Raw genomic sequence first — 27,526 nt, forward strand, 5'->3', positions numbered from 1 at the left:
TGTACTGTCCCTGGAGTATTTTAGATTGCTGCAATTAAAACTTGCACCATGTAACATTTTTAGCATAAAGTAGTATTTGCAAGGGCAGTTCTTATGCCACTACATTTCCTCTGCAGACAGACGGGTTTGGTAGGAGCCTACAGCTCTTAAAATTAAGTTATGCAAGGAGTCTCTCAGTCTCACATAAATCCTTGAATCACTTAGATATGAGAGAAAATATATTTAATGGAGTCCCATGTTCATAAATAAAAGCATCTTATTTTGATGAGTTTCCTCTTTGACTGGAATGATGAATGCTAAATAATTATGGAATTGCGGGGAGGGTGGGTTCAAGCAGAACAGGCCAAATACCTTTAGTTTTGAAGGCAAAATTACACAACTTGCATACATAAGGCCGTACGTCGGTGTGAGTGCGGATATGTTTTTTGAGCATGCTGGGTTTCTTGCAGCGAATCCCACATTCTTCACAAATGTATTTTCCTCGCCCACGTCCTCTGACATATACATAATCCTCATTTGATTTATACCTGTTGGAAGAGGGCAATGTATTTAAATTATATAGCCACTAAGTCATACATGTACGTCATAAACAGTGTCTTTATATCCCTCTGTGGCCCAATCCTACTGGCGTTCCATGCACAAAGCTTCCACTGTAGTCAGTGGGAGTTCTACAAACGGTGCACTGTCAGGTTGGGGCCCAGAGTGTATTTACTTTTCATGAAATGCAGTAATTTGAATACGTTTGCAAGTCTTAGTTATTGTTTAACAGTTTGAGACCAGGGGGCTCAGGTCTGATGAGGATGGGTATAAAAGCCTTGTTAAGAGACAGATTAGATACCACTTAAGTAGACAGAAGGACAACCCAGAATATGGTTCTATGTGGGCACCTTGAGTGAAACACATTAAGATATCTATCTCCTTGAAATGAAACTGGAAATTTCATTACAATGTGTATACTTAGCAAATATGTTATTAAATGAATTAAAGGCATTTCCTAGTGTTTGTTGCAGCTTACATTGTCTCATTCTGTTAGACAATGAATAAGACATGCAAACCTATGCAAAACTGCGTATTTCCTTGACAATCATGATGAATGATTAACACTGAAATAGATTATAGGAAGGGTCCAGTTCCCAGCTGTGTGTAGAGGTCCTGCACAAGGCTACTTGGAAGGCTGAAGTGGAATTTAAGTGATGCATAGGCCTAACGGGGACATTCTGCCCAAGGAAGAATTTCACCCTAAGTGTTCTACAGGAAATAAAGCTGATAAAGAATAATGTATCTAACCCCTCCCTTCTGCTGCTCTTTCCCTGAGAAGTGCAGAATACCCACCATTTCCATTGAAATCAGCAGGCTCTGGGGGAGGCTCAGCTCACCAACTATTATCTGTAGTGGTAGCTGACACTTAAAAATAAAGAAGGGACTGCATGGAAGATTCTTTTAACACTGAACAGGATTCTAGAGGACTATACAGCATTTTAAGGTTACAGTGCTGAAAAATTTTAAACATCAATTTTTCTCAAACTTTGTGATTCACCTGTGAAGCAGCATCTCTGACTCGAGGTACTGAGACGAATTTGCAGTGCATACATAAAATATTCTTCCCTACTCATCTCTGTCCCATTATCCACCAAAATGTGGATCCAGTTTTCATATTTGGACCCCAGAAGTTGCTGCTCAAACAACATTTAGCTTAGAAGTGTTTTTAATCTTTCCCCACCAATGCTAATGCTTCTCCGCTCTCCCCCATTTCCCAATCATTCTCCTTGGATAGCACTGCCATCCACCCATAATCGGGGCATCATCTCTGACTAGCCTTCTCTTCTAGACCGACATATCTAGGTTGTGCCCAAGTCTTCACACTTCTCCCTGCGTAACGTTTAAAAGATTCACCTTTTTTCTGTTGTTCAGACTCCCAAGGCTCTTGTTCAGGCCCTCTGCATCTTGCTACTTGACTACTGTTATCCCCATCTCTTTTCTGGCCAGCTACATTACCCCTCTCAAGTTCATTCAAAACTCAGCTACTAGGATCCACTTTTTGCCTCATTACTCCAACCACATTCCATTCCATTCCATATCCCTCCCCCTTCTCCACCTTACAAAACACACGCTTGGTGCCTTTCAGACTCCTCTTCATTTAGCCTTGCCCAATCCATCAAATCAACTTTCCTATCCAGCTGTCATCTCTCACCTTTGCTCTGCCAGCGGTGGCAGCTTGGATCACCTGCCTGCCCACTTCTCTCTTAAAAACCTTCATGCTTTCTTCCATGCATGGGAAACACTTCACAGCAAAACTTTACTGTCTGTTAAATCCCTCCTTAAAGACCACCTTTTGATGGGATGCCTAGAAATTGCTCTCAACCAGCACTGGCTAGCAAACTGATGTGTTGTGACATCTATTTTTCTACTAAGCTCTGTTCCTTTTGTTATTTCATCTTCTCACCAATCCCACCACATCTGTCCTGTCTAACACCTTGGGGCAGGGACTGTCTTCTCTGTTTCTTTTATATACGGCTTAGCACAATGGGTCTTGTTCCTGGATCCTCAGTTGGGGTTCCTAGACACTATAAATAATAGTAATAGAAACTGAATGTGGGATTTGGGCATTTAAACTAGGTGACCCTGTCTGAAAATTAAGCCCAAAGTGAGCTGATCTATAGCGAAGAGTTTCCTGTTGACTCGTATCTGTGCCAAAACTCTCAGTCATCACTCATTTCACTTTTCCCACCACACAGTCATCATGCGACAACTGTGGTCATTATTGATCTGGGCTGGATTTGAGTTAAAAGGCTCAACAGCATATTACAATGCCCCTGAGTCATGCATTTCCACTCCAAACTGCCATTTTATTTTGGATTTCTAATTTGAGCCCATCACTAGTATAAAAGAACAAAATAAACAAGCCACGAACTCTAGTTGCAATCCAGCAAATGTCATTAAACAGCATGGTGTCTGAAGAGCTGGAAGGTTTTTCCCCATCCTGCTTTCAGTGTAAACTCTAAGTAACTGACTGAAATATATTGTAGGAGGTAGAATACAAGCTAATGAAATTTAAAACTGTTGAGTTTCCTAGCGGAATATCACTTCCAATCCTCCTGGGGTTCTGTAGTCATAGGTGATGAAAAGCAGATTTTGCTATTCAAATAACTTCATTTGAATCAAGCTACCTGCCACTGGTAATAATGCCTTTAGAATGACAACTGTGAGGAAACCAGCACAGGCAAAGTGCAAAGACTAAGCTTGCACAAAACAATGCTCTGATTGTATACTACCTTCCGTGGATCACATAAAACAAAAACCAGACAAAATGATGAATCTCTTACAGACAATGATGAACTAATGTTAAGTGATGACATGTAAAGAATACTAGATCTGTTTAAAAAAAGGACCAAAACACAAGCTAGTGAAAAGAATTAATGTACCCTTCTGCAAACAATGACACTGTTACACAAAATTATACCCTTCTATAATGGATCTATAAGGAAGATGCATTAACACAATAGAATCACTATTCTCCACACTGTCACGATACAGATAAGAGATCTCTATTGGGGAAACTCCATAAGCTAGAAAGAGAGATACAGCCTGTCTACAGAGATTATTAAAGTCCAGCAATAAATGTACACAACAAGGTGCCTAACTTCTTTCTTCTATACTACAACTGTCTAAAGATACCTGAGCTATACTTGGACAAATTCATAGGTGATAAGATTGTAAGTTATATCCCTTTACACTCACTTAGACAGATTTATGCTCCTACTCCCTCAGACCTTATCAGTATGTAAGAAAATCTAAGATGGTGTAGTTAACATATCACATTTCCTGATGAAGGTGCAAAAAGGTTTAGGTACAATATAGGGTGGCCTGCTTATACTAACATCTTTCAGAGCCTCCTCTTAGTTGCTTTTCTTGCTAAACTATTTTCTTCTGTCCACTCAGCATACAAATTAAATCGAGTCCCTTAGGATGGGTGATCCAAATTCAGAGATGATATGCTACTGGTTATAGAGAATAATCAAAAGTTTATTTGATTGAGACTGCCCCCACCCACCACAAGCTGTTTAATGAACATGTACACACACAAGCATTTTAATGAGAGGGAGGCTGAGATTTTGAATGGTGAAAAATGACAGAAGACTAAATGGATTGCTGAATGTCTTGTGACCCTGTCCTGACTGGTTGGTATCCTGAAACACTGCTGCAGGGTAAGGAGAGCCCTTAGGCTTGACGTGCAAAAAGAACCACCCAGCTGGATACCTGCACATTCACCACTACCTACATACAAACACTATCCTTTCTGGTTTTTATGATATCAATACAATTATTATGCATGTATTGAGAATACACTGTAACATACAATCCATTATATATTTAATATGCCTATCCTAACAAGCTAGATATGCCATTAGCCTAAAAACTCCATGAACAGACTACTAGGTTTTTTTCTCAGCTGTTTGGTATTTGTTTGTTTTTAATCAGTTGAGCAACAGCACATTGCTATTGCAGCCAGCTGTAGCTTAAGTTCTGTTTTTAATTTTATTCTTACATCTAAACACTGATACCATGGATTTTATTACCAGCTAAAATTTTATACCTGAATGTCAACCTTCAATAAAAGACTAAAATACTCCAGGAATAAGAATAAAAGAGGATAACTTCCTTGTTCAGGCTAGTGCATAATACTGCATTTAATAACAGAAAGATGTCTGCTGGAAGTCCATTAAACGCAAGAAGATTGCCTACAAATCAAAATATTATCCATCCTATTTTACGTCCCAAATAAGAGATGTAACAATTCAGAGTAATGCTTTCTATGTACATAGAAAGTATAGTTGTGCTAATGGCAAAGTAGAGCTGAAAGTATGCAGGCTTTACCGTGTTTCCTTCTATGTTGCTGTATGACTGACATATAAACAGGAGAAAGGATGCACAAGCTATAAAACATGGCATGAGCCCAAAAGGCTGTTAATTTCCCTAATTCATCTACGTTCAAGTTCAAATCTGTTTATTCTGAAATGACAGTCTAGGTTTCATATTTCCAGTTGCATTTTCTTACCCTCCTTCAAAGATTTTAATTCGTACTGGCTCACTCTGTTTGGACGCAATGTCTTTATCTCCATGACTTTCTCCTTTTACTCTTTCTTTTATAATATTCCCCACTACTTTCTTTTCAAGTTTGCTGCCAAACAAGAAGAATGGTTCATGTTTCATCTGTGGAATAAAGTCAATGAGTGTTATTACTGCCTGGAACACAGAATAAATGCACACTTCATTTTAAGTAGTTTAAACATCCTAGGCTGAATTCAGCTATGATTTTGGGTGCAAATCCATGAAGCCAATTAATCTGGCCCTTTAAGTCTGGTGAGAGATGGAGGAGAAGCAGAACAGGCACATTTTAAAGGGGCTTTATCTGGTGACACAGCAGAAGCAACACCGCGCCATGCTTCCAGCAGAGAATTGGAAATGAAAAATGGAAAAGACTTACCAGGTCATCTAAACTAACCTGCTGCCAGAGTAGTATTTTCCCTAACATACATTTTCTAATGCTTAGTCTATGAGGAAGACCTCTGAGCTTCATCAAAGCTTCTGAAACCAGAGCTGGCGGGCACTGGTCAGTCATGGCTATGGCACGCTGGTCACTTCGGACCAAATCTGGAGGTCCTTATTCAGTTTCCATTCTATCTTTATTCAGCTAACTCCCATTGATATCAATGTTTGTTACCAAAACAAGGCTGGAGTAAAAACTAAGCAATGACCTCAGTAATGAATCATGTGAAATAAGGCCCACAAATGCCCTGTTAGTCTATCATCTTCCATCACCACCTAAATCATACTCTGAATCAGATGTCAGAGCATGCAGAGGAAGATCAGTGGGAAAAGAGCCAGGGACCTGGAATGATCACCCATAATATGCTGCATTTTTTGATTTCCCAATGAGGATATTTTTAAAAGTGACAAAGAGGTACATAGCATAATCACACTTGCTTAAACAGGACATATTATGTTCATGTTATGCTTTGAATATTAATTTAACCTTTCAGGGATGATGCATTTTCTATTCAACACATTAGAGAAACTATCATAGATACAGTTTCTATTTATAACTGAGAATTGCAACTGTCAAATATCAACTTTTAATTGTCCTTACATTGATTTATGCATCATCATTTATTTCAGCTTTTTGTTTGGTGTAAAGTCTACATTAAAGAGGGTTTTTTTAACCAATTGTTTACCTGAGCCAACTGTTTCCATGCACTTGATGAGGTTAGTTTACCAGCTCCAGGTGTATGCATAGCAGCCAGAGAATAAATTTCTGTGGTGTTCTTCTGCTTGGACCTTAGAAGTGCTAGAGTGGTCTTTGTACTCAATCCTGATGGGTTTGGGTTACATGAACTAATGCCCCATGAAGCATAAACAGAAGATTTGAGGGTTGCTTGTTGAATGTAATTGGGCTTGGTATAGTTTAAGAAACACCAGCTCACGGTAGTAGTAGTGCGCAGACTAGGGAACTGAAGGATCTGCTGAAAATCTGCTCCATCGGTTAGGAGGATAGTTGAGCCTGCTGCTTTCCCGTTTGGATTGGATGCCATCTGGACCAACATACCAAGAGGGAATTTCTTCTGTTTCAGCTGGTCTTCTGTCTGAATTTCTCTTGATGGTAGTGAAGACCTCTGTGGGCTCATGCTCATATCTGATGCAGTTTCATCCACATCCAATTCTTCTGGTGACTCTCTTCCTTCAGAAGGTCCACTGGACTTGTGCCCTGGTGATGTTGAATCAAAACTGGAAAGCTTTTCCCTGCTCAGAAAAGGGTCCGCTGTTGGCATGTTGGCAGATGGGAAGTCTTGAGATGATGAGGATGATAATGGTGAAGAGGATGACATGGAAGGCACACTTTCCTTTGGCTCAGTAGCACAGCCCTGCCTAACCAGCTGAGGCTTTTGCAGTCTGGGAAAATCCTTCTTTATATCTGAATTAGTCAACTCTACTGCACTTAGCTCCTCAACAATCTGTCCATACATTTTTTCCTCTTTGACCCTTTTTTGCTGCTTAGTCTCCATAAAGAGCTCCAAGCTGCTTGCTGGTGAAAGCATTCGTTTGCTTCCTCCCAGATTAGACGTCGTGTCAGAACTGGAAGTCAAACACAATGGAATTGAAGATTCCAAGCCAAGTGGCAGAGTCTGTGGTACTTTCCACAAAGGATACTTTTCTAACCCACCATGCGGACCTAACATCTGGGCTATGTTAAATCCTATGCCTTGCATGGCTGCATTTGTTGATAATGCTCTTTGAGAAACAGTCTCATCCACTTTGCAAATTACAATAGCAGGGCTGTTGTTCTGTGCAAGGATCTGGGAAATGCTTGTATACATGACACTACCGTAAGATGGCACATGGGTCTGAATCCTGACAGGAACAACTGTTCCTGGTAAAGGCTGTACAGATCCATCACTCAGGGAGTCAAAACTTGTCTGCAGATGCTGCTCAGAGGAGGTATCTGTTGATTTAATGCTAAGGTCTGGCGGGTACTTAGCAATGGCATTTTTTGAATACTGCCCAGATGTTCCTGAGTAATGCTGGTATGTCTGCTCTTTAGCGTGCACATATTCAGCAGGTTTCTTTCCAATATGCTCTTGAGAATGCTCCAGGTGATAATTAGGATGAATTTCTGTTTGGAAAGGCTGTTTCACATAAGCATTTTGTAACTGCTGTACAAAATGATGTTGCAAGTGTCTCTGTAAAGGTTCTGTACATGATTGCCACAAGATAGGTTGCTGAGCTGGTAAGGGAACCATGCAGACAGCAGGATATGGAAACTGAAACAAGGCATTGGGAATTGGAGGAAATGGAACCTTTTCTTGATGTGCAAATAGGTGCTGCTGCTCTGCTGGATATTTGTTTGGAATATAAGGTGCTTGCTGAATCAAGGGATTCCTTAAAACGTCCTGACTGTCTGCAAGAATGGCCTGTTGCTGGGCGAGGTGGGAGGAACTATTATTAAGCTGTGCACCAGAACCAACAGCCTGCTTTCCAGAATCATCTGACTGAATGGGCTGAAGCACAGAGGAGGGAGAATGATGCCAAGCAACTTGGGAAGACCGAAGACCGGCATGTAAGTGTTCCATCTGCTCTTGCTTTATACTTTGTTCCACACTTTGATCAATCTGGGGTATCTCTGGGAACCCACTAAAAGAAGCCTGACGGACCAGAAAGCATTTCTTCCTTTCCCGTGATGGCGATAATCCTGTAGAAGGTGCCCCAGCTGCTGAAGCATGAGACAGATTGCCATAATCAAAGGATTTACTTCGGATCTCTGGGATTTCGGCAGTGTGCGGACATGGCATCTGTTCAGATGAGCAACGTCTCATTTCCTTCTGATGGTGATGCCCAGGGACGGAAAGTGAATAAGCACCAGCTGGAACGGTTAAAAACTCAGACTGTTTTCCAAACTCGTCCTGTTTGGGAGGCATGATGAACTTGGTATTTTCTTCCCTTTCAAAGGACATTGAAAAACTTGAACTATGGGACAAATTACTTTCTTGGCTAGGGCTGCGAGAGAGGCTTGTGCCTGTGGATTCAAAGCTGGATTCTCCAGAGGAGTGTTCCATGTCAGCAAGTCGTAAGCGTTTCTTTTTTGGTGGTAATTTTTCTGCTGGGAGTTGAGAAAGAGTTTCACTTCTTTGCGGCCACTGGAATTCTTCAGCAGGTCTTTCTGGCTCTTTAGTTTGAACTTCTTTATCTTTCTCAGGTTTATCTGGTTCCTCTGTAACACGGATCTCAGGTACTTGTATGTTATGCTGTCGAACCAGTTTAGGCTGCATATGATATGGCTGTGGCTGTTGGGATGGAGAGGGTTTATTAACAACGTCAGCATTTTCTGTTTGCTGAGCCCGCTCTGGGCTCATTGGAGATTCAGAAATCTCGCTCTCGCAGGTTTCAGACAGTGAGTAGGTTTTCTCCTGCAGACAAGCAATATGTTCTGCAGATTCAGACCTTTCAAATGAGTTTGGCCTGCTCAATGAATTTGTATGCTGAATGACAGAGATGACATTTCCGGGGGGTTTTCTGTTCAGTGACTCTGCTGTCTTTTCTTGCTCTGCGGTTAAAGGTGATTCTTCTAATGAAGCTGATAGGCTTCCAGACTGCAGGTGAGGTCTACAGATTTCAAAACGCTCCAGGTGACAATGGGCAGCACCATCCAGGCCTTGAAAAGCAAATCCACTTCTTGGTCCTTCCTGAATTTGGGGTTTGGGATCAAAATCTGAAGGCAGCATCCCCATCGGGGTGCCAGAACCACTGCTGCAAAGCATGGGAATATCCTCCTCATCCCCAACACTCTTCTCTTTCCTGCGTTTTCTGTTTTCCAATGGGGTTCCATATGCAGATAGCACTGGCTGTGACTGCCCAAATGAATCAACAACAAAGTTTTCCCCTCCTTGTTTTATTCCACCTGAACATGGCAAGTCTTTGTAGCTCAGCTTCTGAGTTTCAAATTCTTCCCATTTCCTATAGTGCTTTCCACAAGCATCATAGTCATAGAAGGTTCTCTCACCTGCTGTCAATTTCTTCTCTTTCAGGGATGACCCTTTTTCACCAATGGTTGATCTGCTGGAAGCAACAAGGATATTTTTCCCTGTTCTTCCATGGTAGTCTGAATCTGAGTGCCCCTCCTGCACTGAGGGCAGCTCAAAGGCAGCTTGTCTTCTTAACATCCTCTGATGGGATATTCCTACTGTCCCAGGATAAAATACATCATCTGAACCAGTCATTCTCTCATCAAAGGAATGGCTTCCTCTCAAAGATGAGGGGACACTTAAATTGGTTCCAGAAGATGTTGGCATGGACTTGCTTCTAATAAGTGGAGAAGCATCTACTGGAGGTTCTAAAAGTACAGGTGTGTCACCCTGTTGACTTACTGGGTAAAGGTTCAGTTCACTTTTGATGGATGATGTTGTAGTCTGGGATTGTTTGGACTCTGTATTGCTACCACCTAAGACTTGGGTAGATGTAACAGTCCTCAGTTTACTGGGATCAATGAGTGCTTCTTTATTTGGAGTTAGATGAGACATATGTTCTTCAAGCATCTTGATATCTAATCTGGTGCTCACCAGAGGTAGTGGCTCCACTTCACCCTTTCTACCTATTAAATTGTGTTCCTGATTGGCCGTTGCCACTGTTAGTGCTGTCCTTTGACTAATCCGATAGAACTTCCCAAAGATGATTTCTTCATAAGACTTTGCATTAGTATTAGGAGGGCTTATTTGCTGCTCTGCACTTTCTGAGCGGGAAAAGTAACCAGAATCAGTGCTTCCTTTGCTATGTGGGCTCAAAAGATTTAGTGACTGCTCAGAATCTTGCCCTTTTTTCTCTGACAGTCTTAGTGCAAGTCTCTGTTTAACTGTATGAGAGTCGTCAGACTTAGTACTGAAGGATGCGTTTTGTAACATGTCAGGTCCAACATACTGTGAACTCTCACTGGGTAGCTGAAGCCCACTTTTAGGGATAATCAAAATGGGCACTTTCATTGGGCCTCCCAATGATTCATCTATGGATGAGTGAAAGCTACTTCTGCTAGCAATGTCCAGTGGGATCTGCGGAACGGGGCTCAGTTTGTCAGAACTTTCCACAAGCAATAAGTGCTCTTCATCTGTGTCTGTGCTGTGCTCGCCATCTGAATGTATTTCTGTTTCCACATCAATAAAACTGGCATCTAAGTCCAATTTAGATACAGCTGACTCGGTGAAAGGTACTAATCCTGCTTTAATTGCATGGGCATGTGATTTCCTATGCTTGTATAGATTGCTCTTTGTCTTAAAAGAGAAACCACAAGGAACACAAGGGTATGGCCGTTCCCCAGTGTGAGACCTAATATGTTTTTTAAGTACACTAGGTTTGGCACAAGCCCTGCTACAGTAGGGACAAATATATTTGCCAGGCTTTTTGGGTTTGTGCTCTTTTTTGTGAGCGTCTTCTGATTGTTCTATCAATTTCTGAGAATATTGGCTATAAGCAGGGTTCAAACTCGAAATCTTCTTTCTAGAGAAACCTCCACTATGGCCGTGCAAGTGAAAAGGAAATAAGTCCTCTGAGGCAACTGACTGCAAGTGGCCAGGAAACTGCCACGTATGGCCTTCCAAGCTCTGATGTGGCTTTATGTTGTGCAAGAACCCTTGTGGCAATGAATGCTGGGGAAAAGAAAGTGAATGTTGACATGAGTAGGGACTTGGCCGATGCTGTGGATATTGCTTTTCTGTGACTTGCTGTTCCGCTTCACTGGATGATCTGAGTTTCCCAGAACTAAAAAGTTGTGCTGATGCCGTGTTTCTGATTTGCTCGTGATCCGTTTGTGGTTGCCTCTGTACTTCTTGATTGCCAAAAGTGCTCATTTTAATAACAGCTGAATGTTCTTGCCTCCATCTAGTTGGTACTTTAGCAGTTTCTCCAGACCTTGAGGTAGCTTTTTGCCCTATAGCTGTGTCCCCAGAGTCCATTTTGTTACCCAAGGTCTTAAGTGCTAGTTCACTTGAAAGCTGTGCAGACACATGAAGCGTGTCCAATGCTGTGCTTTTTAAAGTTTTGTTGCTCCCATTTTTCCAGAGCCACTGCAAGTTCACAGGCTTCTCTTTCTCTTTTGAACTTTCCACACAGTAGTCTATAGGCATTAGATTTGAGTCTGTATGCTAATGTAATTATCATACAATTCTGTTCATGGCAGGAACTTTCCCAAACAGTTTATCACGCATTTGCAAGGACTTGGTATGGCATTTGAACATTTTCCACTGTAAAGTGTTGAGATGCAGAACGATCCAGAGAGATATTTGTGATCTAATATAGCAAAGTCCTTTTCATCCCTTCCACAATGATGCCGCTACCTGTAAGAGAAGAAAATAAAAACACACAGATTAATACAAGTGGGTAATCACCTGATGAGCGATTTAATTTGCTTCAAAATTCTCCAGAGGACAAGTGATAAATATGAAAATGTAATAATACTGTAGTACTTTGCATTTGTATTGTATCTTTCTTCCAAGTTTATTAAGGGGGTTTACTAACATTAATTAAGCCTCACAAAACCACATGGACAGAAGTGAGAACAGAGAATGTGTGGACAAAGTATGAACTGAAGCAAATCAGTGAAAGAACTAGGACTAGAAACCAGGGCCTATGTTTTAAAAAATAACCACTAATTTTAGGTGTCTCGTTTTGGGGTATCAAATTTCTGACACCTTATGATAAAGAGCTTGATTTTCAGAAAATTCTGAAAACTTAACGTTTTTCAGTCAGACTCCAGTAAGATGGCTCAGTTTGGGCACCCCAAAATTGAGGCCCCTAGAATTACTATGTGCTTTTGAAAATGAGTACTTTTGAGATGAGTCCTAACTCTCTGTAACCTGCTCTCATCATTAGATCACATAATTGCCTTATGGAAGAAAATGTAGATATTGCCTTTTACATTATTTTGAACAGCCAGCAGTAAATAATTAAATGTTACAATTAAAAAAAAAAAAAAAAAAGCATTTGAAATATAAGCTAAAATACTAGCCCTATCACTTCACATCTTCAAATCGACAGAATTACATTTTAGTCAGAGTATATTGCTAGAGAATTATTGATGACAGCAATAGTTTAAAAACTACATTTATGAGACTTAGGCATGTCATATTTAAAAATAATTTAGAACTGCATGATATCTAACCAGGTTTCAGCATTTGATATGCTCAAGTACAATAGGCTTCCTCAGTTCTGTTTGTAAATATGTAAAGCTCAGGGGCATGACTTATTAATCCAAGCAGAGTGCTTGAAGTTGAAGAAAAATGGAGACTCTCTGCTGTCATATTATCAGAAGGTAGTATATTTCCAAGGTGAAACAGAGCTAAGGAAACATGGAGTCAGGATTACACACCATATGGAAGATCAAGGGAAGAAATTGATAGAATGTGCTATATTTCTATGGCTGGAGGACTGCACTTGAGTTGAAAAAAAATTGGCAAAGACCAGGAAAGTGGAGATAGAATAGGAAGAGATGTAATTTTGTTTTCCATAATAAAAATGTTACCTGCATCTTCTAAATATCTAATACGCATGACTATCTTGAATATTCCTGTGAAAGAAACAAATGCAGTTAGGAGAAAGTATTGGAATATGTAACTGGCATTGGACAGAGAAATACAGTAGCTTACTATCGTATACAGCAATGCCTGAAAAATTAACTTGCTCATCCACTAGTCATGAGCAAGAAGCTTTGGAGGCCTGAGCCTGATAACTTCCAAAGTGTCCAGACTGTGGCTGGGACCATGACAGCAACAACTGTATTTGAATAAAGAACGTTGTTAATAAAGTTTAAGAGGTTTTCTGATGTAGCTAGGGAGACCCATGTTAAAAAGTCAATTTATTCGGAGATGTATATTATTCTCAGAATAATTTACATAAAACTATAAAACTGAGCTATGGTCTAATTAGGAGGATAATCTATAGACTAGTTTGGCTAGCACACTTCTTCGGGGAAAAAAATCCCTTTTCAGGGCAACAATGCTAGACATACATTAGCAATAACTTTTAAATGTGACCTCTGCTGGCACAGTTTGAACCACAGTATATGCTGGGTTGGAAATGGTTCCTTTACATAACAATTTGTTTTTTGGTTCTTTAAACTATTACATGTTACTAACATAAATGGAAAGGCCTAGTACTTTACTAACATATTTTGAAACCTACTTTTCATAATTTCATGTGCAAACCCCTCACCTCAACTTCCATACTGAGCACTGATGTGCCAAGTCAAATCAGCAAGAGACTTTTGTTTATCAACTGATTTATATTTCTATTTTGGTCCACATCACAAATACCTTATATATACTGTTCTGCACAGAGAAGTGTACTATCTAACATGAAAAAACTATGAATATTTCAAGCTAAAGAACAGATAATAAGGATGCACATTTTCTTTAATACCTTTGGCAGGGCTTTGCTCCCATTGGAATGATTGAAATGAGCCCATCTACACTGAACAGAAACTGTATTGCAGGCTAAGTAGAGCACATAATTTTCTTGAGCTGTGGGGTCCTCTCTGGAAGTGGACCAAGCCCAGGTTTTCCTATGATAATACGGAATTGTAGCCAAGCCATCAAACCACACAAGTCCACTATCTTCTCATTTTATTTTACATTTTATGTCATTGAAAATATCAAACATGAAAAGATTACGGAGAAACTGGGAACTGTATTTTTGTCAAATCAAAGGTTTAACACTTTTAAGGGAGCATTATTCCCTTTCATTCCTTTTTTTTTTTTTTTTTTGGTGCCTCTGGTCTGCTATATGCAAGGCACAAGTATTCATTTGATTACGGAGCTCCTGAAATGTCATAACTAGAGCAAGTTTGGGTTTTTTTAAGTAGCTGTACTGGAAAGCATTAAAATAAAATTAGGTAAGACACAGTTTTCACTGCTTCCCAGTTTGTAGATCATATTACAGTCCTTGTAAATGAACAAATTGAAAGTTTATGTATTTCAGGTGAAATCCTGAGTTCCTTACACAGAAAAACTCTTACTGATTCCAGAGTAAGCATTAGATCCTGCTCTGCATTAAGGCTTTTTTTTCTGTGTGCTGCTCTGCCAGCATAAAGCTTCGCTAAAACCACAGTAACTGGTCCCTGGAGAATTTCTACTCTGTAGGGCGATACTTAGCATAGAGCTGCTATACTAGCTGCTACAGAATCCTTGTATTTATGCAGGGGGCATTGGCAGGGTCCGCAGGTTGCTCTAGTTTCCGCCAACCAGCCTCAGGAGTAATGGAGCACAAAGACCATCTTTGAGCTGAGTACGGTCTGCAATTGAGGATGTGACCATACGTAAAGACCTACCTCAGGATTTGGTCCCCTGCAGTGAATAATAGAATTCTTTTGGCATAACCTCCCTTCCCCTGATTTCCTCTGCTCTGCCAATGATACCTACATCGACAGCCATTTATTGACTAATTTATTGTTACCATATGATGGCTTTAGGGTGGCCCATGATGAATTTGGTGGTTATATTCTAGTTCCCATTAGTCAGGAGTCCCAATGGAAACACACCACAATACAGCTGAACCTGAAGTTCTTACTAGCTAGGCAAAATCAGAGCTAAATTAGGTCTGAAAAAGTGGGCTCAACATTTGGCACTAATTGGCAGCCTATAAATTCAAGAACTGAATGGGCAAGGATACTGCTCTTCTCACACCTTTGCCTTACAGCTGAGATGCATTAGGGGTCCAATTAGTGGAAGTTATACAATTGCTAAGGGAGATCTACACTACCATTTAAGGTGATCTAATTTACATCGCTCAGGTTTATGAAAAAGACACCCCCTGAGCGATGCAAGTTACAACAACCTAAGCGCTGTCCACACTAGCACTACTTTGGCAGGAGACGCTCTCCCGCCGCCATAGCTTCCACCTCTTGTGGCGGTAAAGTAATTATGCTGACGGGAGAGTGCTCTCCCATCAGCATACAGCATCTTCACCAGATAAGCTACACTGGCACAGCTACACCAGTGCATCTGCGCTGATGTAGCACTTCTAGTGTAGACCGGCCCTCAGTGTTCTGTACCAGGATTCTGTCTCGAGGACTGTCAGTATAGCACCTTTCACGAGCTCTATATTCACAAACAGAAAACAAAAACAAAACAAAGAAGACTATAATTTACAAATTTCTTATGCACCTTGAATGAAAATCTAATCATAAGGGGAATTCCACTTCTCCAGTTTTTGGCCTATATTTATTAAGAAATACAAGGAGGAAAGAGCATTATGAAAACACATACCCCTTCTTCATCACAGATTTTTTACTTTATATTTCTAACATTCTTGGGTTAGGAGACTCTTCTGATTATGGTTTTGTAGCTGGCATCCCCTCCTGACTATCTGAATGTGTCTGACTATGAATACAAATACTTGTGCTTGTCACTGGCACTTGGCAAATTTTGAATTATTTGAGAATAGAAGAATGTTTGTGCCTTTGCTACAGTTCTGGAGGAGCACTATGGAATCCTTTTGCACATACAATTTAAAGAAAGAAGTTCATTTGAACTGAAGTTACCATATTCTCTTTAATCTACCATCGCTTGTATTTGAGTGTTTTTGAGTACTGGAGTTATCTTTTTCACCCTAGAAGACACTATCCCAAATTGTTCATTTGCTTAATTCCACCCCAGCCAATATGATTTCTATATTATCTTATTTTACTGAATTCATTTGCCATTCTCCAAAGCTAACCACTGCACGACATGCATTGCACTGAACCATTGCTTTGAAATGCAATGAAATGTTAAGAACACTGAAAACATTTGTAAATCAGAATGAGCTGGTCAAATCCTCATGGTGCTTCATAAAATCTCATTTCATAGTATTGTAGCATTTTTATGTATGTATAAAATAAATATTGCTTTACTGAGGATGCTAACTATACACACACACACACACACAATCATATATCTGATTGCACATTTCTCATTAAACAAACATACCTGTATTACAGCTGCCAGAGATGGAATCTTAGAGCCCAGTCTTTCAGTCGGATCAATGTGGGCACACACTTGTGCCTGTGGGGATTCCCAACAAAGTTGAGTGCTAGAGGCTTCACTAGCGGAATTACAAGATCAGGGTTTTAGTGGCTGAAGCACCAAATCCGAAATACGTAGACTTTCTGGAATCACCGGACTGTATACTGGTTCCAGGATTTTATTCACAATTATTTGTGTATGCAGTTTTGTGTGGACAGTAATTTGTTGCTTCAAGGGACAGATTTTGTACATGTAAAAGCAGCATTGGTATAACATCTAACTTTCTAATATGCATATTGCATATATTGAAATGCTGTTATTAAAATTTGGCTAATATTTTGCATAACATTTTGGAATCTCTCATGCTGAAAATTGTACAGCTGTACACTTCAGTTAATATTTATAAGATTTATTATTTTGTTCATAGTTAGGTTTTGCCCAGATCATTTTAGCCTTGTTATGCTCAAGGAATTATATCACAAATGACTAAACTGAGGAGGTTGAATGGCTCAGATGATTAGGGAACAGTCCAAATCCCATTAAAGCAGATTAAAAGGCCCCCTATTTACTTCAATGTGTGTTGGATCAGGCCCTAAGAAATTAAAGCCTTTCACCTTTAGGCCACTGAAGTCAGTGCTGATTAAAATAAATTATTATCCGAAAACATATATGTATATATACAGTAAGTTGGTCTCAGTTTAGTTCTCAGTAGACAGGGGTCCATTTCAGAAAATCTATCTCAACTTGCACCACTATGCACCCTTGTTGGCAGTTTCAGAATAAAGATATAAAGTCTAAGGAATAAATGGGCACAGAGAAGGAATTACTCTCTCTGTCCTGGATGTAATCCTCCCCCAAATTAGGGATCAGGCATATTGCCATGGCAAGGAGGGGAGGTTTATATCCATTCTGTGGGCCTGATCCAAAGCCCACTTAAGTCAACAGGAGTCTTTCAATTGACTTCAAGGGGCTGTCGACACAAGTGTGAGGATTCATTTGAAAATCTCTACAGAAAAGGCCAAATCACTTCAATGGCAGCTCAAGTTAAAGGCCAAATTCTGCCGTGAATCACACTAGTGTGAATCTGAAGCCATTAATGTTAAAGCCAAGAAGGCAACTTCAAATTTACACTATCTAACTGAGAGCAGAATTTGGTCCTTATTTAGTTTAAATTGTAACAAATAACTGTTTGAGGTTAACTGCTGTAACCTGGAAATAAATTAATCTGCCACCTCCAGAATGTTCACAAAGAAAAAGAGAACAGCACATTGTACTAAATCTTTAGTTGCTTGGTTGCAGGGAGATGTAGATTTTTGGTTGTTGTTAGGATCCTGGCTTGCTTTATAGATGCTCACAACACAGCTGCAGCCAAACACACAATTTTTGCTAAATTAAATATCACAAATATAATTTTAAATGTACAGCTGCCACTCTCCATAAAAAAACCCAAAACTCTTAAACTTAAGTTGAGGGTATTTTAAGAAGCCATACTAAGCAGAACTCCTTTAACATTGACCTTTTCACTATAATGACAAGGATTGCTCACTCAAAGTACATCACTATTTCCAACCCCAGCATCACACATAATGTACACATTACTACCGGATGGAAAATATGTATAAAAAAAGCTTACATGTTGCCAGAGTCCAACTGAACACAGACTTATTTCCACAGGATGACTATTAAAAAAAAAAAAAAAAAAAAAAAAAAAAGCTACATAGGAGCCAAATTCATCTTAAACACTTCCTTTATTGGTAAAAGTTCCCAAACTAACCACAGTTCTTCTCCTTGAATTGAACAAATAACTGCTATCAGAGAGATGCCAAAACAGCCTGAAGTACACACAACCTTGTCAGTCAATTAACAGCTCGCTGATCTTTCTGATTGCATTGCTTTTAAAATAAGGGGTAATATTTTGCATCTGGTTGCTTAAACTAGCCATGCAGACCACTGTGTAACGTTTGCCTGAGGCATATGAGCATGTCAGATAACACTGCATTTAACTATACTGGTTGACCATGTTCCAAAAAAGACATATTGAATCTATCTGTATACACAGCGAAAAAACTGGGATTATGCAGATATAAAATTAAATGAAAGAACCATGTAAACCATTCAAATTCTCACATGGCTACTTATTTCCTTTGAGAATAAGTTTAAGTATGAAAATTGATGGGTAAAACACAAAAAATTGCCCATGTGCACTTTTTAAAGTTCTGTTGGAACAACTGCAGATTTGATAGACAATAAGGTTAAAATTTTGTCACAGTTATTTTTAGTAAAAGTCACGGACAGGTTGCGGGCAATAAAAAAAATTCACGGAAGCCCACGACCTGTCTGTGACTTTTACTAAAAACAATGACGGGTAGGCCTGACTTGAGGATGACTGAAGCCCAAACCCCTCGAGGGAGAAGGGGGAGGAGAGATGAGAGCCTGAGCCCTGCTAGTTAGATTTTGTGTGATTTCAAGTTGGCACTTATGACAAAAAAGTAATGTTTTTATGAACAATGGTCTCAGTAAACCATCTGATTTTGTATGTGACCCACTGAGTGCAGAGAAGTTAAAATGCTTCTCCTGGAAACAGAGGGAAAGCATGAGGTGTATGGGTCACAAATCCATCTGGGGTGCTATGAATGTGCCATCAAGAGCTGGGCTGGAATCAATGCACTTGAAAGGAAAACCAATGGAAACTTCACTAACTGAAGATTAACATCTAACTGCAGAAGCAGTTGAACATGTGAACACAGCATGGCTGTGTCCATAGAACAAATGGGAGAGGTGTCAGAAGTCTGTGTTAGAACTGGTTTCACAGACACACAGGTGCTCTGATTTGGGACTGACGGATAGAGGACAGAGAAAGTAAAGTTCCAGAGGGGTAGCCGTGTTAGTCTGTATACAGCAAAGGAACTCAGAGGACATGGGCACGGCAAAGCCATGGCTTCGATCAATATGAACTCTATCCAAAACCTACCTCATTCATGCTACCTCAAAGACTTTCAGATTCTGTATTCCAGGTGACTAATAAAGGTCACCTTGTTATCTAAAGGCTGTCTGATGTCATGGCAATCTACTGAGGTACATTGTGCCCTGAAGGGGGAAGAAGTCTCTCTGGAGTCTGGCTTGGCTGGACTTGCTGCAGAGAGCCATGGAGAGAGGGCGAGAGAGATTGCTGCCAGAAGGCTAGCTTCAAAGTGATGGAGTCCACAGGCCTACCGTTGAAGAACAGTGTGGATCCCTGGTGTCCAGTACACTAAAGGATTACTCCCAGAAGACGGGTTAAAGGCTGGGGTATAGACCGTAGCCTGTGACTCAGTGACATTACCCATCTGTAGCATGGAAGGTAATGAAGCATTTTGCCCTGCATCCCTATGCTATGTTCATATGAACTGAATAACAATAAAAATCTTAATAATACTAGAAACTTGTGGAAAATAGGGACTCATGTAGAGTACTCCATTATTTATACTTGGAAAAGTAGGTAAAAGTACATGAGATTAGGAAAAGAATAAAAAAAAACTCTAAGTACAGAAAAATATGTTAATTTGAGAGAAATTTCACACTTTTCAAATGACAGATGAAATAAATGCATGAATTTAGTGGCAACTCTGTCAAAAGAAAGGAAAACCAAAATGTTAGTGTATAAAATATATAGTCATTCTCTAAATTTAACTACACTTGATATACATTAAAGAGGGAAACCAATATCTTAACAAAAGAGTTTAGACAGATAATGTTAGCAGAATGGATTTGTGAATGTTACAGATTTTCATATCTCTAAATTTTTCACATGACCACTGAAATAGTTAGTTTTCACAAAAAAATATTGCAAATTTAGCTGGGGTGAAGTTTCAATATTTCTATTGGGGAAAGCAGTTTTTGTATCATGGTAAAGTTTCTCTCCTGTAAAATAGTGAGTTTTACCAATTTTACGCAAAAGATTTTTTATATTTGTGTAAAAATAGCATAATTTTTAGAGCAAAATGACAGATTTCCACTTGCCAAAAGAAAAAAAAAACCTATTGAAAAATGTGAGTTGAAATCATATTTTCAAATTTTTTACAAAAAGAAAATCACTATATTTTAATGGAAGAGATTTTTTAAACTAAAAATTATGCATTAGCATAGATAATTGTACAATTTGAGAACAACTATGCCTCCTCTCATACCATGTATCAAAATAAGCAATTTAGATTTCACACTCAAGTACCAGTGCCTGATCCTACAAAGACCTACTCATCTAAGTAGAGATACTGACTTCAACAGAACTCACCATATGAGTAAGAACTGTATTTGTGAATAAATGTTTACAGAATCTGGTCCTTCATTCAGCTTTTTTACATATACCAATCATTGTGTACAAATCTTATTTTAAATGCTAGTGTTGTTTACTAAATCCTGATCTCACTGTCTATAAAAACAAGAGCGTATGCATACTCGAGACCAATCCTGTTCCCACGGAGTTTTTCTCTTGTTTCCATGGTCACCTGCAGGGGCCAAGAAAGGAATTTACTCCCCTTGCTTTTCCACCCAAAATGTATACTGCGTTTTTGTGTTCTCCTTCCTCTAAAGTGATGGCCACAGCTGGAGATGGGACACTGGACAGGGCCAAGGCTCCCAGGTGGCACTCTCTCTAAGGTGCTCGGTGGCTGGTTCTTGCTCACATGCTGAGGGTCTAACTGATCGCTGTATTCAGGGTAGGGAAGGAATTTTCCCCCAAGTCAGATTGACAGGGACCTTGGGGGTTTCACATCTCCCGCAGCAGCATGGGGTGTGCATCACTTGCTGGGATTATCTGGGAATATCTCATTTAATCATTTCCCTGATATTGCGCGGGCCTTGGACAGTGGCTTACCTTGGTCCTTCTTATTCACTACCTGTGGCATACAATACTTTAGTCTACTGTGGGCTGTAACATTTAGGTCTAATTTTGGTTGTTGGGTTTAGCGTGGGGTGAGGGTGGTGTTGGTGGCCTGTGATATAATCGAAGGTCAGGCTAGATGACCTCGAGGTCCCTTCTGGCCTTAATCTCTATGACTCTATGACCCAGAGAAGGAACAGGTGTTTGGAGAAGTCTGCATTTCAGTCAATTCTGAATTTTCAGTTGGGCCCGGATCGGGACATCTAGCCCCCAGTTCCATTCATCATACAGAGGTCATGCTAGTTCCTAACACACAGTTGGAGAGAGAGATTTATTTCAACTGGTGATTTAACACAGAGTTTTTGCTGTGCCAGAACAAATCAGTTTATATTGCATCACATGAGAAGTATGTATGATTTGGGCACATGATAATTAGTTTGCAGCATTGCTGCATTGTTTATAGCCCTAAAGATGCCCAAGAAAAAAAATTATCTTCCTTCTGATTTTTTCCCTTTTGTATATATCATTATGGCAACATTTTAGGATATCCTCTTTTGCCTGACGCATGAATCGCTGCAAGCCAGCATGTATAATAGTCAATTGTATATGTCTAAAGCAACACGTATACCTCATTTTAGTTAAACATTCTAGACTTTAAGTAAAAATAGATAGGCCTCTCAAGGTATGAAACCAGGTAAATACAGTATTTTACAGTTTGAAGTTGAGTGGATTTCTAAACTACACCAGAAAAAGGAGATCATTAACCAGCACTATTTATTAATGAGTGCCACTTTTTAGAGGAAACAAAGAACTAAGTTACACAGGAAAATGAGCAGCTCTCTGTTACAACCTACCCGGCCCCACCTTCCACCCAGCTCTGGGACAGTCAGCAGTCTGTTGTAAATGTAACCAAATGCCGGATCCCACATGCTTCTAAACGCCAGCCTTCCGGGTACACGGTAGGCACGGCTTATAGCTTTATGTCTCTAGAAAACACTCTAGTGTAAAATCCATTGTACTCAGTCAAACTAGGCCAATTTACACCAGCTTAGGATCTGGCCCTTAGTTCTTATATAATGCTTTTCAGCCACAGTTCTCACAGCTTTACAAATGAAGGTAAATACCATCCTCCCCACTTTAAAACAGAGAAATTGAGGCACAGACCCATGAAGCAACTGGCCTAATGTATCACACAGCAGGTCAGTGGCACAATTAGGAATAGCTCATATATATATATATAGTGCTTTGCATCTTCAAAACTCTGTACAAATACTAAAGAGTTAATATTCTTTGGGAGAGAGTCTAATCATTCAGAAAGCTGTACTGCCAACAAAAAGAACATACGCTATTTCAATTAGACTCTGCTGGTGTGTTTTAGCACTCAGAACACCTAAAAGAACTAATTAGCTTGCTTATTTAGATGCACCCTCCACCCCCACCCCATTTGCAACATTTTAGGACACCCTGTTCACTTGGAGATGGTGAATCACTGCAAGCCAGCATACCCAATTGGTTCCTCAAAAGACACAAAAGGTGTAAAAATAGCTCTTGAAAATGAAGCAAGCACAGCGTCAGCAGCCAGATGAGTGTGGGTGATCAGATAAAGGTCTGCTGTTGCAAAGGGCAAATTATTAAGAGAATGCTTGTCTTTTTTTATTAAGCTTTGTTCTTCCTGCTTGAAATAAACCATTTGCAATGCATAATAAATTAGGACACTTGACAAGCTCTGCTCCTCCTATAATTGCAAGTTTCATACAAACCCTGGAAACAGTAGTTCACTGGAAACTGTATGCTGATGGTGTCACTAAAAATAAAATAAAATAAAATAAAAACGCTAAATACAAAACCTAAAAATAGCCAGGACTACCCACCATGTATGATCATGTGTGTCTATCTGGCACGTCTAACACCAATTTTACTTATTTTAAAAGCAATCTTACCTTTATGCAAAGCAGCTTCCTTGCTCTAAATTTCACTTGAGAACATGAGTTACACTGAAGGGCAATTTAAAAAAAAAAACCAGTTCTTAAAGTTGGTGCTTTTTACTCAGAACGCGGAAAGGCTGGTCAAAGAACTAATAAGTGACAAGACGGCAGAGAAAACACATAGGGGTTTTATAGCCAACAGCTCTTTATCAAAGTTCTTAATGGATAGTCAGTACAAAATAAATTCAGAAAAACATAATTGCACGCTTGAAAGAGGAAGTTACTTACCTTGTGCAGTAACAAGGGTTCTTTGAGATGTGTCCTCCTATGGGTGCTCCACTGTAGGTGTGTCTACGCCCTCACGCTGCTGATCGGAGAATTTTGGTAGCAGTCTGTTCTGCCTGTGCATGTACTGCTCCCCACCTGCCACGAGGCAAGCCAGCGTGTGTGGGCATTGCCTCCTCACTTCTCTGTCGTAGAGTCAACTACTAGAACTCAAGTAGAGGGGAGAAAGGAGGGTCATGGAGCACCCATAGGGACACACATCTAAAAAAAACCATTGTTACTGCACAAGGTGAATAACTTCCTCTTCTTCTTCATGTAGTGTCCCTCTGGGTGCTCCACGTAGGTGACTCCTGAGTAGTACCCACCACTGAAGGCCGGGACTTCGGAGTCGAATCTGATACAGATGATAGCACTACGGCACTGAATCTGGCAACTGCAGCCCAATCCCCCATGGTGCCATAGTGTTCTGCAAAGCTATGTGCAGATGCCCAGGTTAGTTGCTCTGCAGATTTCTGATATAAAGATGCCCTTGGAGAAGGTGACAGACGAGGAGACTGACCTCACAGAATACATGCATATTGAAGATGGGAGAGCTATCTTACACAATTGGTAACACAGCTTAATACAGCTGGAGACCCACTTAAAGTCCCTGAGCTGAGATTGCTGTGTCTTTTAACTTATCTGCAATGGATAGGAAAAGTCTAGGGGATTTCCTGAAAGCTCTTGTCCTGTCCAAATAGAAGGCCAAGGCTCTTCTCACACTGAGCATATGGAGGATGGATTCCCTATTATCCTCATGAGGTTTGGGATAAAAGACTGGAAGCTGAATAAATTGATTCATATGAAATGCAGAAGTCACCTTAGGAATGAACTTTGGACATGGTCTAAGCAGGACCTTGTCCAGAAAGAATACAGTAAAAAGGTGATCCACCATCAAAGCTGCTATCTCCCCTATCCTTTTGGCAGAAGGTGATGGCAATGAGGAACACTGTCTTCATGGAAAGATGAGTTAGTAAATAAGTGGCCATGGATTCAAATGGTAGTCTAGGCAGTCCTTTTAGTACTAGGTTGAGATCCCATTGGGAAGTGGGGAGCCTGGGTTGTGGGAAGAGTTTTACTATGCCTTTAGGAAACCTCTTCATAGTCAGGTGGAAGAAGCATACATAGCAGTATGCTCAATCAACTGTTCATAGTTATAGATAAGGGGCTGTCTTATGCTCAGAAATATGAGAGCTTTGTATGAGTCACAGATGATTTCTACACTGTATGTAGATCAGCTGACTTTGCTCAGTGGGTAAAGGGCTATAGATCAGTCACACTGATATTTCCAGTTCCACTGTCAGCCACCCAAAGTGGCAGGAACTTTGAAAGTTTTACATGTTACATTTTATAAAACTGTCAATGGCTTTACAGCCCAGATAGTCAAGGCACTGTTCCCCTCAGCTGTACCTTGACACTTTTGGATGCTCATGACTTGTTACCACTACCTTAAAGACAAGTCACTCAAGGTTAGAGGTCCCTTAAGAATCTTTAGAGTTGTTTAAAGTGTACTAGTGCAAAAGTATTTCTGGAAGTACCTTTTTCAAATGAGCTGTGGAAGAAAATGATCTTTCTACAGTTATGGTTTGACTTAATCTTATGACTCCTTTTGCTGACGTCTGCACAGGGGTTTTGTTTCATTATTATGCATTCCACTTGTGTGGATACAAATACCTCACATCAATCATTTCTGACCTGAGGTTAAACAAATATGTACAGCTGATCACAAATACAGAACACACAACAAATGGGAAAAAAGTGTGCAATATGAATCATTATCAATTATACAAGCAAGATTCAAATAAATGATTATTCTGGCAATACATTTTTATTTTGTCATTATTTTAAAATAAAACAATTGAATTTAATATGTTTATTTGTTTAACATTAACTCCAATGGGAAATTTACAAGTATATTCTCTTCTTGATGCATACAATTAACTCTTACTGGCTCTTACTGGTAATGCCATTGTTTGTGCATCATCATAGCTTTGTCTTCCCATCCCCTCTCTTAGCAGTAAACTGTAATGATGGTGATTTTTTTTTTTTTTTTTTTGAAACCAGAACAGATAAACATTGTGATGCAAGAAAAATTAGATGATGCTGTTATTCTACAGCCAATGAAATCCTGACCTGAAATTAACAGCAATGTTATTACGTTGGAGGAAATATGAATGTAAAATAATTACTAGTAGCGTTTAAATACTTGGGGCCATACTCTGGCTGTAAATATATATGAAGTTAATAGGAGACATATATCCAAAGCCACAATTTGGTTCTTAAATTATTATGCTGAAGGCACAGTGATTAGATTTTGAACTTACTCCCCTCAGCCTAGTAGTCAGAGCAAAATACATATCAGACAATAGTAATACGTTTCCAGTTCTTTTAAGTCTTTATCATTTTTTAAGTCTTAGGGAAACAGAAAATTTTAGAGGATAAAATCCAATGAAAGCATAAGATGAATGTTGACAAAATGTAAATCTAACTGCACTGTATATATGCAGGAAACTTGGATTTTAAAAACACACACATTTTCTCATGTAGTATAGTAAGGGCCAGATCCTACCCCCTACCCTCTGTGGCACAGAGCCAGTGGGCTTCAGTCTTCAGGCAGCAGTTCACAGCCCATTCTGACTCCCCAGCTGTGAAGTGCATGTGGAATCCTTGAGGGGGGTATTCCCAGTGCCAAGCAACAGTTTCCATGACCGCCCCACCTAGCTCTGTGGAGATTAAATCAGGGAGGTTTGTGCAAAGCCTTCCCAGCTACACAACAGTAGGGTGGGTCTCCATGACTGTCAGTGAGCCCTAATGATCCCTTAAAAGGAGATGTAAACCCCAAAAGCAAGAACATTTATCTGTATTAAAAGACATACTGTTTTCTTGCACCCAGCTTACAAAGTGATCCAGATTGCTCTGAATCAGCAATCTGTCCTCTTCATTATTTACTACTCCTTTTTCTTCGTGTCATCTGCAGGCTCTCTCAATTATGATTTTATGGTTTTTTCCAGGTCATTAATGGGGGTTGGGAAGAAAATGTTTCTGGGACAGGTTATTCTCCAGCTGCCCACTGCAGGGTCTCCCACACATTCCTCTAAAGCATCTGGTACTGGCCACACTGGAGACATGAAACTGGACTACATGAAACATGGGTCTAATATAGTCTGGCAATTCCTCTGTTCCTATAAAATAAAAGGCCAGATTCAGAGGGCACATAACATAAATGGTTATGTATGTTAGGTGTGGGTAACTGGGGGTAAGTGGTGTAACTTGCACCATTAGGGGAGAGAAGAGTGAGGTTGAAACGGGAACCAACAGGAAGCAATGTGATATGGCCATCCAAAATCTTGACAGATGAAAGGAAACATGACAAAGTCAGTCCATCAATGATGCTTGGCTGTAGTATGGGAGAAGAGCCCAGTGTGCAAGTGGCAGACCCTCCCACAGTGGCTACAGGTTCATTCACCAGATGGAGGTTGGAGAATACCCTGCTTCCTAGCTGGCCTCCGGGCCTCCGCCTGGACTCTCTGATGACTCTCCGCAATGACTGCACCAGCTTTAACCCAGCTTCTCCAGACTGAGCGGATGTGGGCAGGGTTCTCCCAGTTGTCAGTGGGAATGCTGAATTTCTTGAGACCCTGCATAACCTTGTCGCTGTATCAGAGCTTTGTTCTTCCTCTGCATCGCAGATAGTTCTTGAGTTGGCCATAAAGCACAACCTTCGGCATTCAATCTTGAGGCATACGCTTCATGTGTCCCAGCTAGCGAAGTCTGCACAGATTGTAGACTGGGTCTCTCAAGGATCTCGTCGTTAGTGATCCATTGGTCCCAAGTGACTCCAAGGATTTTTCTGAGGCAGCAAAGGTGGAAGCTGTTCAATCTCT

General features: G+C 40.1%; 1 protein-coding gene across 3 annotated transcripts in view; it reads right to left on the reverse strand.

Annotated features, from left to right (window-relative positions):
- HIVEP2 (HIVEP zinc finger 2) overlaps nt 1-27,526 on the reverse strand; it is a 157,607-nt gene that overhangs the window by 12,084 nt on the left and 117,997 nt on the right. For 2 of the 3 annotated variants that reach the window (XM_067542343.1, XM_067542344.1), the window contains exons 3-6: nt 13,058-13,102; nt 6,234-11,873; nt 5,057-5,211; nt 352-527 (exon numbers count right to left, since the gene is read on the reverse strand). In XM_067542343.1, the coding sequence (XP_067398444.1) occupies nt 352-527; nt 5,057-5,211; nt 6,234-11,663 (5,761 nt within the window). In that variant the 5' untranslated portion in view covers nt 11,664-11,873; nt 13,058-13,102. The remainder of the gene's footprint in view (nt 1-351; nt 528-5,056; nt 5,212-6,233; nt 11,874-13,057; nt 13,103-27,526) is intronic. The other variant, XM_067542345.1, reaches the window with a different exon arrangement.

This window comes from Emydura macquarii, unplaced genomic scaffold (genome assembly GCF_026122565.2).
Source record: "Emydura macquarii macquarii isolate MOO-44397 ecotype Brisbane River unplaced genomic scaffold, CSIRO-AGI_Emac_v2 contig_705, whole genome shotgun sequence".
NCBI lineage: Eukaryota > Metazoa > Chordata > Testudines > Chelidae > Emydura > Emydura macquarii.